Source organism: Plectrocnemia conspersa, unplaced genomic scaffold, assembly GCF_051122295.1.
Source record: "Plectrocnemia conspersa isolate PC_06_02 unplaced genomic scaffold, ASM5112229v1 ptg000006l, whole genome shotgun sequence".
Lineage (NCBI taxonomy): Eukaryota > Metazoa > Arthropoda > Insecta > Trichoptera > Polycentropodidae > Plectrocnemia > Plectrocnemia conspersa.
The window spans coordinates 22,329,984-22,347,299 of NW_028277170.1; the positions used below are offsets into that span (position 1 = coordinate 22,329,984).

General features: G+C 29.0%; 1 protein-coding gene across 2 annotated transcripts in view; it reads left to right on the top strand.

The window, feature by feature from the left end:
- LOC148234532 (actin-binding Rho-activating protein-like) overlaps positions 1-14,297 on the top strand; it is a 40,517-nt gene extending 26,220 nt beyond the window's left edge. Inside the window, exons 1-5 of one of the 2 annotated variants that reach the window (XM_088188208.1) lie at positions 7,845-8,138; positions 10,075-10,217; positions 13,039-13,189; positions 13,264-13,356; positions 13,756-14,297. In XM_088188208.1, the coding sequence (XP_088044334.1) occupies positions 7,980-8,138; positions 10,075-10,217; positions 13,039-13,189; positions 13,264-13,356; positions 13,756-13,869 (660 nt within the window). In that variant the 5' untranslated portion in view covers positions 7,845-7,979 and the 3' untranslated portion in view covers positions 13,870-14,297. Of the gene's footprint in view, positions 1-7,844; positions 8,139-10,074; positions 10,218-13,038; positions 13,190-13,263; positions 13,357-13,755 lie in introns of those variants that run through there. The other variant, XM_088188209.1, reaches the window with a different exon arrangement.
- The last annotated feature ends 3,019 nt before the right edge of the window (positions 14,298-17,316 follow it).

A 17,316-nucleotide genomic window follows, 5' to 3' on the forward strand; every position in this document is an offset into this window, starting at 1 on the left:
TTATAGATTTAGAAACTTTTTCAATGTCGAACGAAGCGAATATTAACATGGTTTTTTGTTTCGACGATGAAATATGAAGACAAAAAGATATGAAAAAAAAACAATTCTACATAAATTCCAAAAATATTTTTAATAAAAAAGTTAGGGAAACATTACTCACTCAATGTGTACGTCAAATAGTGATAAATAATTATCAACAAATAAAGTTTCAATATATAAAATATAAGTATATAAAAATATATACAAGCGCAAAATTATTATATATATATTAATATATTTTTTACATTTCCCCCCATTCAATAGCTTACAAGCCAAACCAATTAATTTAAAAAATCTTTCACATATAAAAGTGTAACAATGCTACATTTTTAGAACCATAGATCGATTTGAGAAACGTTTAATAGGAAATCGTTTGTACGAGTGCATTCCTATATAGTCGCGATTAATTTATTAAGCGATCTTCTTGGCATGGTTACAATTAAATTATAAAAATATGTCTTTGGCTTCGATCAAGTGGGACTTTTAAATATAAAAGGCGACACAGAGTTCCTCCATAGCAACAATTCTGATTTCAATTAATATATAATCAGCTAAGTGTGATCATTGATCTTATACTTGAAAGCAGAATTTGCAGTTAAAGTTATAGCAATGGTGTTATGAAAATCTAAATATTAAAATTTGCTAGAAATTGTAATTGTCATAGTAGAATGCGAAGCAATAAGAGCACCACATACGGCCGTATCTCAGAACTCTTAAACTCGACAGTTTGCCGTTCTATTATAGCGCAATCTTAAATAGTTGTAAAATCTTAGCTTAAATGAATATGGGCCGTAGTTTTTTGATCCATATTCTCGGGCACTACATATATGCTTCATTGCATAGATGCTACGCCAAGAATACAATAAATTGTATTTTAGCCATCCTATCAAAAAGCATTAGGATGCAAATACTTTTTCAAGCAACTAGGAGTACTTTGTATTGCTTATGTTCTAGAAAATGAATCCAGATTCGAGGACGCTACAAACTGGCGAATCATACAGAATGCAAATATCAATAATTTTTGTGGGTGAAACGCGCTCCGCATAGCGAATCTGAGCATCCTTGATGCTTTATCGGCAGAAATATTTCTGTTTAAAACACCTACACATAAACTGTACTTGAAAAAATAATAACTATATCATATACTATTCGCGCGTTGGGTGCCGAAATATAAAGAAGGCGCGAGACTTTTGACATTTTACAAAATAAATAAAGTAGTGCTTAAAATAAAATCTTTATATTATACATATCTTTCGTATTATAGAATTTTAATTCTTTAGTATTTTAAATAATAAATATTTACTTTTATTTGAATGAACTTAATTTAGATTTTTACTTATATGTATATATTTTTTTTTAAATTATTCTTAAATCATATAATGACATAATTAGAAATTGTTTTCGTTCTATTAAAATACAGAACATGTGCCTTTTCTGCATTTATCAGTTTGACGTTTACGAACCGAGGGTTTCCTGGGAGTCAGATTCACGCTGACGATGAGGATCTGGTTTCCATTTAGGGCTGTGTATTAATTATTATTACTTCGATTTGAATGACAACTCGAATAAAAATAATATTTATAAAATTAATTATAAATTATTTTCGTTCTATTAAAATACGGAACATATACCCTTTTTGCATTTAGTTGTTCAACGCTCGTAGATCGAGGGTCTCCCGGGAGTCAGCTCAGCGCTGTCGACGATCGTCTGGTTCCATTCACTTCCTGCATTTAGCTGTTCAACGCTCGTGAATGAGGGTCTCCCGGGAGTTAGTTCAGCGCTGACGACGAGCATCTGGTTTCCATCTGGGGCTGCGAGATTCGTTCTGGTTATTAGGAGAGCATAACATTCGAGAGATCAACTGCAGTTGCATCGTCGCGAAAACACCCGACGCAAAGCGAATATACACGAATGTTTTCGATCAATACATTAAACGAGACGTCTAGTTTCAAAAATTGATATTGCTTTAAATATTTAGTTATTATTTGCGTTACAATAATATCATATTAGTATGCATAAAACCCAATGGAGATGTTCTGACTTTAAAGTGGTAAAAGTTGCCTGATATCTAATATGGTGCGCTATCGTGGTGTAAAATCCAAATTTTTGGTCCTATTTTTCATATTGCTTCTTATGCATATGCAAAATAAATTGTAAATATATATTTTAAAATCGGAGAAACACTAAGAAGAACATTGAAATTCGATTGAACTTGACGTGATTTTTTAGTTTTAGCTATTCAGGGAGACGATTGGGCATTGTTTTAGTGCCAGAACTATTCACATATTATTCGCACCGAATTTATTTTGGAACAATTTTTTCTGCTATTCGTTCCATGAAATTAGTTTTGCTTGAACCGTTCGTGATACTAATTTATTACAGTATACTCTCGATCATTTGGGATAATGCTGGGGAGGGATGGCACGGAGAATTGCAAACCACGGATCATCCGAACTATCATTGTTTTATTTTAAAATATAAATAATATAATATACAATAGTTCTCGTTTGTTTTTGAAAATCTTTCAATACTTTTGGATTTTTTTTAGCTTCTGCTAAATTGTTTGAAATAATTATCCATAGATACGCCCTCAATCACTTTTGTCAAGTTTTGCTGGATCAACAGCATGGGTTTCGTACCATTTGTTACTAACCTGTCATTCACTAAAATGGTTACAAAATCTCTCGATGCGGGAATTCAAATAGACGTCGTATATACAGATATTGATAAGGCCTTCGACAAGGATTGTCATGGATTATTATTAAAAACAATACTAGACCTCGGTTGCTCGGATGATTTAACTCTATTAGAGCAATCGTAGAAAGTTTATAACATATTCACTGAGTTCTCATAGAAAGTTGTATATACGTCGCTAAGCATTTTTTCAAACTACTGAAGGATCCTGTTGACAATTAAATTATTTTCAAGAAATTCCAGTTTCGGGTTTCGGAACGTATTCGAGAATCACGATCGCTATCTGGCTTCTTAATACGCTAACATTATTGAAATAATACTATGTATTGTGTTTTACCAATGTGAGACATTGGGGTAACCTTGTAGGTCATAATGGTCGTAATTTAATTCAAATCGATAAATAAATAGATGTACGGTCATACCTCGATTTGCGCGGTAGATAGGTTCCGCAAAATTTCGCATAAGCCGAGGCATAGAACAAATGCAAAAATGAAAGATAGGTTATAAAAAAATTAAATCCGCGTAAATCAAGACTTAGAACTCCATACAAAATTAGGAGATAGGTTACAAAACATTATTACTGTACAATTGCATTATTTATTTTTATTTTTTTATTAAATCTTCCATTAAAATATCGCCAAAATAAATAGAAGCCAAAAATATCATATATATTTTTATCAATGAATTTTTATGAGTTTGATTTAAAAAGTGTATCTATTTTTGTATCACCGTGTAATATTGATTTGCGGACAAACCATGGAACATTTGACGCAATTCCTAACAATTTATTTTGTTGTCGAAACATTTTTTATTTTGTTTTAAAGTCTATCTAATGTTCAATGGAGATATTCATAAGAACATAGAATAAAGCGGTGATTTATAATAATTTCTATGAGGTTTAATTGGGGAAAATACTAATAATACTATTAGGAAATAGCAATGGTCCTAAAATTGAACTTTGGGGGATTCAATTCTTAATTTTAATTTGAATGGTTCTATAATTTGAAAATATCTTTATTAATCTAATTAGAACTACTGGAAAATTTAATTATATTAGTTTATATAAAGGCGATCGAAAGCTTTGTCAATATCTAAAAATACGGCTCATGTAGTCATTTTTCTGTCAAAGATCTATTTCAAACTGCTTGTCAAGTAAGATATTATTATTATGTTCAAGGATTATTTTTATAGATTTTGCTTGTGACGGGAATTAAACTTATAGATCTTCAAAAATATCAAAAAATAAATTACAGAATATATATCTAAAGACAAAAATATCAAACATGTGATTTCCCATAATTCATACATGCAAAAAATATTTAGTGTGTCTCTTATATTTTAAAACACTAGATTAACTTTAGTCGATAATCTCAAAACTCGAGCGCCTGTTTTAAAAAAAATAATATTTTTAATCACAAAATCGTATTAAAACAATATTTATAAAATAGAGTAAATAACGTTATTGCCAGTTTTGATACTGAACGACTCGCTTTATACTCACTTAGCACATTGCAGCGTTATCAGGCTAGACAGGAAACGGTAAGCGGTATCTGAACGATGCGCGACTCAAATTTAAATAAATAGAGCGCAAAATAATCAGTATTTTAAATAATATGTCTCATATTAAAAAAATATTATTTTTAAAGTTCGATAAAAAATATTAGTATTAATAAATTAATTAAAATAAAATGATTAATGTCGGTTAAAAAAAGTGAAATGTTGGCGGAGCCAACGAGTTTTGTATTGCTGGATGTGTTGCATTGCTGGATGCGCTTATTCCGTGCGAAAGGAGCCAGGGCCCCCGGGGCGTAAAAATCTACATATTTAAAAAAATATGATTATAAAAATAAATTTCTTAGAATTAGACTTAAAATTAAATATTTAAATAAAAATATATTTTGAATGAAATTCATATAGTGAAGTACTTTTCCATTTCTTTAGATTGTAATAGAGTGCTTACACTGCGTAAATGACTTAAATTATAAGATATGTTACGGTTAATGTTCCATCAAAAGGTACATTGATTATATCAAATCAAAATAGGACAATGAAGAGGAACTGGCACAAGAAATCTAAGACAAATTGCTGGATGACACTTTGATATTTAAGTGCTATGGCTGAAGCATATTTTTAGTTACATTGTTATTAACTGATTCCAGGATGATTAATAAATTACACATATATGCGATTGAAGCTTGAATATAAATTAAATTAATGTCGAGTCATCACTTACGTATATCATTAAATATCATTAGAGTAATGTTATTTTCTCAATGCCAACATTAAAGGTCAGTGTCATTGGCGACCTATTACTATCATTAATCATTAATCAAATCCACTTTTATGTTTGTATGAAAGTTACATCCACAAGTGTGTGTTGTATGAAAGTGGAAGATTTACTTATTTATATGATTATATCACCATTTGGCAATCCTGTATATTTTCATCATTAACACACTATATTTTCGTCCGTCTGCATATTTCGAATTGTTTTTATTGGCAAACGTATTAATATGGAATATTCTGTTTTTAAAGTGGTGCAAAAACAATGCTTGTTTTAAGTGAAAATTAATGTTTTTAATTAATATTTATGTGTGCATAAATAATTTTATTAAATTGCGCTCAATACCGTAACTATAATTTGATAGACAGCAGTACTTAATAAATATTAATAAACAGTGAAAGTGACGCTTGTACGGTGAAATTCGTGAAACATATGTCGGATATTGGATTGAGTCCAATATATGCACTACAACTGGACTTTATTATTCTTAACCAACTTTTACCGATTGCTTAGTCAGAATCGAAATTAAACATATGCTGTGACTATATTTTTTTCTGTAATTTATATTTTTTAATTTTACATAGATTGAATATTGAATTTTACGATAAAATGTGAAAATATAAGAAAGTTATAATTCAGATTTAGAAGCAAGATTGTAGATAGTGTGAATTTCATAACTCGAACTTTAAATTGAAAAATGCAGATTGCATTCCATTGTAATGGTCATAATATTTAATTAGTACTGTTACATTGTTATGTTATATGTTTGTACATAATTGATGCTCATTTTATTTTGCATACAGAGCGATTTTAGTTAATTTAATTTAATTTCTATTTAATTAATCAGATACAATGAAAACGTACAAATAATTACTGAAGCTATGGATATTGTAAATTATTATGTTTTTAATAATAGCGCAAATTTGAGTCGGCTGCCGTGGCTCGAACTCGCGGCTTTTGTGTTACCAGTTTGAGACTTTATGGATTACTGTTTTTCTTCATTAAAGATGCTTTATAAGAGTGGTGATGTATTATATTTGGTTGCGTAGTACATTTATTTTTAAAATACCTTTTTACATTTAGAATAGTTGTTGGCGCAGTACGATTTTTTCGGTATTGTAATCACATATCTTTCTCAAAAGAATATGTCTGTCGGTTGCGTTTTTTAAACAATAAAATTACTAATTTGGCTCCATGCCTAATTCCAAGAAGTCATAAAATGTATGATAAAACATACAATAATTTAAAATAATTCAGAATTTAATAAAAAAACAAGATTAATAGCAAAAAAATAAAATAAATAACGTAGGCTGCCGTTGCAATTATGATAAATATAATTCGGCCCATTACGGTATCTAGCATTAGAACAAAATAGTTTATAATAATAATAACCCATAGTAAACCTTGTCAAAGGCCTTTTTAAAATCTGTATATACGACGTCTACTAGTGAACTAGAAATGAATTAGCGAAAAACCCAAATAATTGCATATAAAATATTATTTAATTAAAAATAATATTTGCTTATTAGTAACTTTTTAATAAATTATTTCACTTGTGCGAATTAATGATCAGTGGGGCGTCAAAAATGAAATGCTTAATTTATTATTACATAGTTTTTGATCAGGAACGGCATTTCAGATTTTTCAAATCACCAGAATTAAGAACAATTGCGATTGAGTTATATCAGAAAAATTGATGAAAAATTTAAAATACATGATTTTATCGATTTTTTGCTAATAATGATTGAAACAAATTTTATTTACATTAAGATCGGATTTACATTTACATGAAATAACTAGAAATAAATTAAGTATGATCAAATTATTTGATCAGCTAAAATAAAATTATTGGGTCATGAAACAACAAACACAAAAACGTAGCACGAACCTCACAAAAAGTGCTACGCACACCTGTTTTTGAGATAAGCGTTAAACGATAATAAAAAGTTGACCTTTCCAACATTTTGTTTCGTTCAACGAATGAATTCCACGTACTTTGGTCATAGTAGACACAACCGATAAACATTATATTCCCTTCTTCAACTTCTCAAATCTGTAATAAGGACCTGAGCGTTCAATTTCCTCGATGGTCGAAAAATGCTACTGAGCGGAAGGCGTAAAAGATTATTCGATAACATAAAGGATACATTGCGCGAAACCTTGAATCATATATTGAACATTAACAGTTTTGTTTCGGAAACTTTTATAATAATTGCGATGACTGAGATTAGTCGAAAGCAGAAGGATGTCCCGATCTCTTCCATATATGGAAGAGATCGGAACATCTATAAATTATCATCCGATAATTTTGCTGAAAATATTGTATAGTGTACGAGTATAATGAAACTATATATATTTATGATGAAAATATTTACACTGCGCATTTTATTTAGCGAAAATAGCAGCTAATCTATTTTGAATACCAAACAACTATAGAAAAAAACTATTTGTGTAAGTAGGGCAATTTTTTTGAAAATGCCCGAACTTAAACCGCCCGTGCTGGAATGACATTTTCTTTTTAGCTTTTTTCAATCAGGATCGGTTGACATTTATTGTAGTTCGCATTGTGGCCCACAGTGGATCTGAAAATATACTTCGTGGCCCGCATGTCAATTTTAAGGAGCACCACTCTTATAAACCAATGAAACTTTTCGAGTTCACTAATTAATGTTCGTGAAGTATGGTGACCCAGTCGCTGCGCACTGTGACGCAACAATACTTGTATTTTTGGACGCCATGTAGTAAACAAGGAATTGAACCCGTTTCACACCTACAGACGTGTATACGTATTGTGGGATGGCAATCGGAAAATATTTTTTTCTTGGCTCATTCTGGGAGAGGGAACCAGCTTCTCCGCCAGATGCTCTCGTTGCTCTCGTTCGGCGACAATCTTTGTCCCGTCGCGCGTGTCGAGTGCTAAGCTAATAATATTACCCACGATCTGGTGACCATTTTGGGAAAAATGCAAAACGGAGTCAACATAAACTGCATTGTGACCACGGCGACCGGTTCCCAAAACGATCTCACTGTATCTGGCAACGATGGCGCAGATTCTGGAATGCTTGCTCCTGCAGTCAACAGGAGGGCTAGGTCCTGCTCTCCATGTCCCACCAGGATGATGGTACGATGACTATGCTAATTACTGCTAAAAATCAGTATTTCTACAATATAATTCTGCATAATCACAACGCAACTATCAAAGTAGTCGTAGGTCAAAAATTTCAGCATTGACCCAATTATTTGCGTGTTAAAAACTTCATTTTACCATTAAATAAATTAAAAGCATAGTATTATATTATACTAGTAAAGCGACTGTATATCTTGAAAAATAATACAATTTATATTTTTTAAAAATAGTATTTAAAAAAAATAGTTTGCTAATTTAACGAAAAGTGCTTGGTTAATAATAATTAAATACACTTATTTTTTCAGGAGTGTTTCCATGCAATCTCTCTATCTAAATTATATTTTTTACCGTTCTGATATACGTAGTATATGCTATGAATATCTCATATCTAAAAAGTTTCTAGATATATTGTCATGCTGCGGCCAGACAGAGAAAGTATACGAGGAGGAAATGTTTTTCTGTGAAAAGAACACGAAATAGAAAAGATTAAGATTAATCTAGGCGTAGCAATACATTTTTGTGAAGTTGACAGTTAAGGATTACACCAGTTTACACTCGAGATCATCGATAGTATAATTAAAAAAAATTCATAGCGTTCACTTACTTTAAAACTATTATTTTTTTATATAAATAATAATCTTTAGCATAAAAAATTGGCGTAATTGAGACAGTTTTATATGTAAACTATATATTATAGCACTTCATGCAAATAAATAATAGTGAAATTATTTAGTGGCAAACTAATATTGCTCACATTATTCTTAGTATGCGTGTTATTTTTTACAGCACGCAAACTCATAGCAACATAGAAAGCTATAGTGAATAAATAAGATTTGCTTTGAGTCGTAAGTAGTAGCTTTAAGATATTTTAAAACTTATTAATTGAATCTCCAATTCTCTCGCGGATCGCACAAATTATCCTAAATATCTATTGCGAATAATATTATTTTATATATGTTAAAAATTTTTAACAGCAATATATTGGTAATAATTTTGCGTGCCTTACTTTTCCTGATTTTTATAAATGTTTTTTTGTGCTAAATACTCTTTTGCGTTATTACTATAAAATAGCTGTATATATAAATACAATTTATACATAATACGTAACATAGCTTTATTGAATAAAAGGGGTAATGATAAATATACATTATTCTAAATCTTATATACATTTTATATTTATTATTATTATTTTTGTAAATAAATATTTTTTATTTAATTTGCTATTTTACAAATATTTGTTCATGGCTTAAAATATTACTTTTAAGACCACAATTCTCTCGCTGCCGGTCATACAAATGTCAAAGTTAACCTAATTTGTTCATTATTTCGACATTCATGAATTAAAATGTGTATTTTAAATCAAATTTATAATTTAATAATGATTATAAAATGTAAATCTAAGCTTTTAAATAAGAAATTCGTATTAATCAATACCAACGTAAACATAACCTAAAACTGGGGAATACACAATGTGATAAGTGTTCTGTTCTGGTAAGTCGTGAGATGTAACCAGTACACTTATATATCAAAGTCAAAATAGTTAATTTATAAAAATCGTTCTAGTTTTATTTTATTAAAGTGACCAAACATTCTCCTTTGAGGGTTGTCCTCAAAAAAAAATTCGAGATGATCTTTTTTTAGTTTCCTGATATGGTGGAAAAGCAGCTTTATAATATGATTTATAAATTTTGATAAAATTAAAAATATTCTGATTTAATTCCAATCAAAAATTTAAAATATTTTGATTTAATCCTAATGTATTCTTTACAGCTTCTAATATAAAATATTAAATATTGTAATTGTTGTTATAAAAAATAAAGTAGCATATGCTTAGAAACATTCTTTATTTAAAAAATAGATCTTTAAATTTTGATATTTGCAATTACACACTTTGCAATGTTATCTAAAATGAACTATTTGTATTTTTCAGGATTCATCATTGCAAGACAAGGTTGCACGGTTCAACAATGTAGCAGCTCAGCATAGACAAGGACAGTCTTTGAATCCGTTCTCTAATTCGTATCAAAATGGAAATCTACTCAAACCGAAATTTGGCTCTGAAGACTATGGAAGGTACATATTTTTTATATATGCGTCGTGGGACAATATTTTATTTGATGCAACACTATCAAATCTGAACCTCTCTTCTATTGTAAAATGTGTGAAAACCATTGAGGGAAAATCGGTAGATGTTCAAGACACTTAAAGTGCAAATCTTAGATCATGTTGTAACAAAACATATCCTCAGAAGTTCACATCATTTTGATTCAATTGCAGGTCGAAGATCTGCATAGTTCGTACAAATAAAGTGAGATAAAATATTTTCTTCTGCAGATGTTGCATTTCTTATACTCTTAGTCTTCGACTGGTAGTAGTGAATCCAGATCTCATCTCCATTAACAATTTTTCTTAGAAAGTAATCACTTTCTGCTTTAACCCTTTCGCCGTCAACCTGTTTTTTCTTGAGCACATCTTTGATATCGTCAAAAGTATTATTTTCACTATCTTCTAAAAACATATATAACTTTGAAAACATAGTTATCTTGTTTTGTTCTGCTTTCTGTCTCCACTTTGATCCAAACGCTAAAATCTTTTTTCTGGCTGAAATTATATTTATGTTTTTACCTTGCAATTATTTGTTTTAATGCGTTTACGTACTTAAATATATCACTAAATATGTGCAACCCACATAGTGTTTATAAACTTATGTGTGAGAACATTTTTTGAACAACCATAAAAATTTTAAGTTCAGTTTGAGAGCCTGCATTCGGTTCAGAAAATTTCCACGCGAGTGCCACCTCACTTCTATATGATAAAGTTGGTCTATATATTCAGCGTCACCATCTGTACATAATTCACGAAATAGTCTCGTATTTAATGCACGTTCTTTGACAACATCATGCATGATAACTTCCAGTGCAGGTTCCAAATGCTTCACAAGCAATGCATGGCGATGAATCATATAGTGATTCATTTCAATTTTTGGATTATTCTCTCTCGTTAAAGCCGAAAATCCACTAACATGACCCAACATAGCTGGAGCTCCATCAAACCTTATAGTAATGCAGTCTTTCAATTTTAAACTAACGTTATTAAAGAATACATTAACTTTATTGTAGACATCAATTCCATGAGATTGAAACTTGAGAGGGGAACATAATAATTCCTATGTAAATTTTTGTAGCGAATAAATATCGGTTGAGAATTACTTTTTTTTTTAATTAATAACTTGTTTCCTCACATTTTCTGCTAAAATAAAAATTCTTTTATACGCAACTTTTGCAGACAAGGGCACTGAATTTATTTTTATGGCTTCTTTCTGACCATACATAAATGCTGCTGGTGTCACCAGTAGTATATGGTTCTTGTTTCGGGCAATCAATCAAGCCACTTCAAAGCTAGCTTTTGATGCTGAATGTTGATCGAATGTACCTCTTATGTTGTCGTCCAGTCTTTCAGTCCCGCAGGTTGGAAGATAAATGTGGGTGTCAATTATCCAAGTGTTTCTTCAACTGACTCTTTTTGACAACACACTAATTTCATTATTTCTTCGTCTCATATGTATTTGTGTAAATCTATAATTGAGGAACTCTTTCTGGTATACTCTTTTTCTTATTGATCTGATGGGTAAAAAATAGTGATCAAAACAAATCTAACTCTTCAGCATATGGTCAAGTAAAAGAAACCTCTGTGTGTATAATATAGTTAGGTCAGTACTGTATAATCGTTGCGAACATTTTTTCCAAATTGAAAAAAGTAAAATTTTGTAGAAATTATTTTATTTTAATTTACGATAGAAACAAATATTTTTTTCGATACACATAAGAGTTAATGAAAAATAAATATTGAACCTACGACGATGATTATAACTACTAATATCGGGTCTAATGGCTGCTAAACTGAGTCAAATAATAATGCAGTGAATTTCACTGGTAATAGTTTGTTTCGCAAAGTCTGCAAGCTGTTATATTTTGTTGCTTTGAGTAAATTGAAGTGTATTGAGGATTGCTTCCAGAATTTGGACTCAAAAAGTTGGTGTCGTTTAAAAAAGATTGAGACAATGCAATTTGGGATTGTATTGTCTGTTGCAAAAAAAATAAAACAAGAGTTATTTGTATTATGATATTAGCAGAAAGGACATAACCATTGTTACATGAATGGACTGAAACAAGCGTGAAAAAAATTATTCAAAAAATATTAACAATAGGGATGGTTTATTGTGATTTAGGGTGCCTCTAAAGAAAAGTTTAAATACTCTAAAAATTGCATATTCCTAATAAAGAAATGCTTTTAGCTTTTTGCAATATTGACATATTCATTGGTTCGACAGAAATAAGGAACAATTTATTTATTAGAAGTTACAAAAAAATAAGGACAGTTTTTTTGTTAATATAGGAGTCTTAAAAAAATATTTTAGAAAATATATATTTTTAAATGAAGAAATGCTCATAAAAATCTCATTTTTAGCCCATTTTATAATATAGAAAATGTGGTGAAATGACTCAATCCATGACTCATATACTGAATTATCTTATGTCAATGAATTCCAATGGGCTGCTCACATTTTCACAATGCTACATAATGCTACACACACGAGGCTACATCTTGTGAACCTCTTGAAGCTATAGTCTCTTCCCATACATACATTTTAGCCATATTATTGTGAAATTTATGGCAACTTAAGTTGTATACATATATATTTCGCTTATAATAAACGACCGAAACGAAAAGTTTGGTACACAGAAACACTTTTTTTAAATTTCTTCGGGATTTTCTTTTACTATTTTAGTAATTTTTAATCGGGCCAATTAATTATTCTAAAATTATTTCTTTCATTTGGCTCCCATAGATTTGTAGAATATATTATTAACCGGAATACATGTTTTATTTTCAGACCGGCTCCTGGATCTAAATCAGAAGCCAGAGGCGTTAAGGCTTTCTCTCATGTTTGCAAGGAAATGCTTGAATTGTGCGAAGTCATCAATCAATACGGAGAGTATGTAGACGTTGATGTCAAAGGAATCACATTCGGATACTTATTTGAAGTACGGATATTAAATCATCTGATTCTGAAATGATTGAATAGATTTATATCATATTTTTGATTGTGTTATTTCAGATTTACACCCGAATTAACGACAAACTTGTCGGTCTACTGTTGAGAGCTCGTAAACACGAATTTATTGCATTTGAAGGAGAGTGTCTGTTTCAGGTATACATATATAATATACTGAATAATATATTTTATTAGCTTGCGTATTATATAAATATGTTAAATTGCAATTATGTTATATTTATTTATACTGTTATACGTTTCAGCTGCTCCATGTATTTATAATATTTTACTTTATTTTTATTATTATATGCGTTGTCTTTATAAAACCGTGTAAGACTCATGTTTTTTTACAATTATCGCACAATCTATTTCCTATTTCATTAACAATTTAATTTATCTTGCTGTTTTGTTTCATTGTTATTTATATTTTATTGTGCTGTTTATAGTTTTTATCGAATCTCACTGTTTACACGCATAGCATAAATAAATACGATTATTGTGTCACATGTTGATGACATTTTTATGACAATGAAATATTTTATTTTATTTTTTCAGAGACGTGACGATGATGTGCCGGTATACTTGATAAAACCTATCCAACAAATCAGACATTTGTGCGAAGAGAAAGTGGAAGCGGCCAGGAGATCCATCACACCGACGCCACAATGATTCTGCCCATGTATCGATAATTACGTCAACATTAAAAGAATTTTATTAACAGACGTCACATTTCCCGAGAGGAAGAGGGAATGCGACGTTTTCTTTTCCATGAAATTGATTAGATGTAAATTATTGTATTGGATTATGTAGGTCTTAAATTGTGATTCGAAAAGTCATTTTATAATATCGCCGAGGTGATTGTGGATTGCGATCACTTGCGTTTCTTTTTTAAAACGCAAATGAAATGATGAATGTCGGAGTGTTAAGAAGCTATGTTAATTTGTTGTGTGAAGCAAATATATTTATTGTCAATGAAACTTGATTACGTTCGACTTAAACGCTTTGAATGAATTCACTTTTATTGTACGTTAGATTTCTTCAAAATTGAACTATGATAATATTTGATTTTTTGAACATATTGATGGAATTCAATAAAATATTTTGAGATGAAAAGATTCTATGATCAATTTAAAATTAAAAGGTCGAAATTTAAATGAATCAAGCATATCATTATAATATATATTTTATTTAAAGATCAGTATTAAAGCAAAAAATATTCATAGGTACTAAGAAATTATATAAAAATTAAAACATTATGATATTTATTTATAGTATTTATAGTTCTGGTTCAGTGTTATATATACATATATATATATATATATATATATATATATATATATATATATATATATATATATATGTATATAAATTTTATTGTTCCAATACTAAAAAAAAACATTGATAATTAATTTAAATTAATTAGTGATATGTTTAAAAAATATATTTATTCATTAAAATAATCAATAGGTTTAATTAAACTATATAAACTACAATTAGAAAAGACGTTTGGGTTAAGGTATATGCATACATATATTTAAAAAATAATATATTATATTTTTATATAAAATATATTATTAATAAATTAAAACATATATACAGAAAATTTAATTATAATTTATACATTGGCGAATGACTAATAATTTTGATTAGTTTTCCAAAGTTAGACATAGAAAAGGCTTATAACGCTTTTCATATGCATTTTTTATTTATTTACCTTATGGGTTTTTATTATGAAGAATTACCGTTTTTAAAATACATTGCTTTTGCCATTGTTTTTAGAACACTTCCTAAGCTTCTTTGCAAATATATGGATTTTTTCAGCTTATAAAGTTCTAGTGATAACAGACCACAATATAAGTCAAATTTTTCGTTTAAAAATGACTGAATAAAATTTTATAAAATATATTTTTTATGTATATCATAAATTCACACTGTTATATAATCACACAAATATTATATGAATTATGTTTTTAATTACCATTAAATACTTTACAAAATGATGGTGTATTATTTGTACCATATAAATCCAACTTATCCTAATAATAGTTGTATTTTTCCTATGTTCTAATAGTATTTAAGATATACATTTTCTATTGTATGTACTATAAATGCATCTATGCATTTAATTAATAAAAATCATAATTAATAAACATATTCTTAGTCCCATGGCAGAAATTCTTCAGATAATTATATTTTTCTACATATTTTTGTGAAGGTGTGAAAATATTATTTATTAACCCTTTGAGTAGTGAGTTAAATTATACTCGTGTGTTAATTTGAAGTATACACATGATATTGAGTTAATTTTACATTTTTTTCTATAAATAGTTCTGTTGTTATTTATTCATTATTATTTTATATTGCATTTATAGTAAATTACAAATAAAAAACAGTGATACGCAGATTTATTGCTTTGACATATTTTACTACTTTTTATTAATTTATTTTAACACTTTTCTATTATTGAATTTCGGTAATTTGTTTTACTTATTTATTATAAATTATTCGGATTTTTTGTGAATCTTTTAAAAATAAATACAGAGGCTTTCAATATTTTTTTTATAAAATTAATATACAATATTTTTTGTCATGTTAATTTATTTCGTACTCTTTAATTTATCTGCATTATTTTTTATATAATTCCTCACATTAATTCAAATACTATAATTATGTTTTTTATTTATTATTTTTCAGTTATAAATGTAAATATATATTACTATCTGGGGTACCTCAAAACAGAGAAAGATCGACCACCGTACATGTACGGCGATACTCCTCAAAATTTATTGACTTAGAAAAATTCACAATTATAGATCAGCTGGATTATATAAAGAAACGTTATATCTGCTTGAAAATAATGACATACAATTAAGTAAATACAGAGGATATACATTTAATGGTGCAAATGTTATGAGTGGAGCATTCAGGATGTTCTTAAACATTATGTATCCAATGCTATATATATACTAGTTATTGAATATATGATATGAGTATCGTCGTCCAATGAATTACGATTAAAAAATATTTCAGTACATCATTTGAATCTGTTTGCCTTCGTTTTATTAAGAGCAATAATCATATCTTTGCTTAATCAATATTTAAACTCAGTCAATCATTGGAATGGAACTTCAAAATTGCATCCACTGAGTACAAATTGAAATCCCATCCGAAGAGTGATTCGGCAGCTAATTTTTGAGTTTCATAACTTCAAAAAAATCTGACATTTTCACCTAATAATTTTCGTTGAACGTTATGGAAAAGATCTTTAAATCTAAGACTTTTTATATACTTATTTTTAAAATATAATCTCTCTTGTAATACAGCCTAATATAAGATAAAGTTTTTCTCGTGCTTATTTATAACGTCTGTTAAGTTATAAAAAATCTATAAAAACAGTCTTGAAAATATTTTTTAAAATATGCCATTGCAGTGAAATCATATTGGAATACAGTTTCACCGGTAGATATTAATTTTTACCAGTTAAAATATAATTTATCTGGCAGGTGCTAGTAAAATTATATGATTTCAACTTTTTCATATATAGTAATATATACATTTACTATAGATTACTCATAGAAAGGACTGATCAAAGTAAATCCAAACCAAATTTTGGTCAATAGGAGAGCGCAAAAAACAATTATCCCTTCTCAGAAGTCAAAAATCCACGTCAAAAGCAATAAAATCGTGCCTCAAAATATATTATACACAACTTTGGTTCGGAATAAAATAAAATTACCTTGTAAGTTATAATTATTTACTAAATATGACACTATCTAATTTCAGCGCAAAATCGTTAGGTAACATAAACTCGTTTATATAAAGATATAACATATAGTATAGTAGCATGAACTCATTTATATAAAAATATAACATAAAAAAACGTTCCCACTGCGACGGCGCCAACACGATTTTATTGCTTTTGACGTGAATTTTTGCCTTCTGAGAAGTGATAATTCTTTTTGCGCTCTTCTATTGACCGAATAAAGTGCATCTAAACCGAATTTTGCCCAATATGAGAGCGCAAAAAACAATTATCCCTTCTCAGAAGTCAAAAATCCACGTCAAAAGCAATAAAATCATGCCGTCGCCGTCGCAGTGGGAACGCTCGTTACCGAG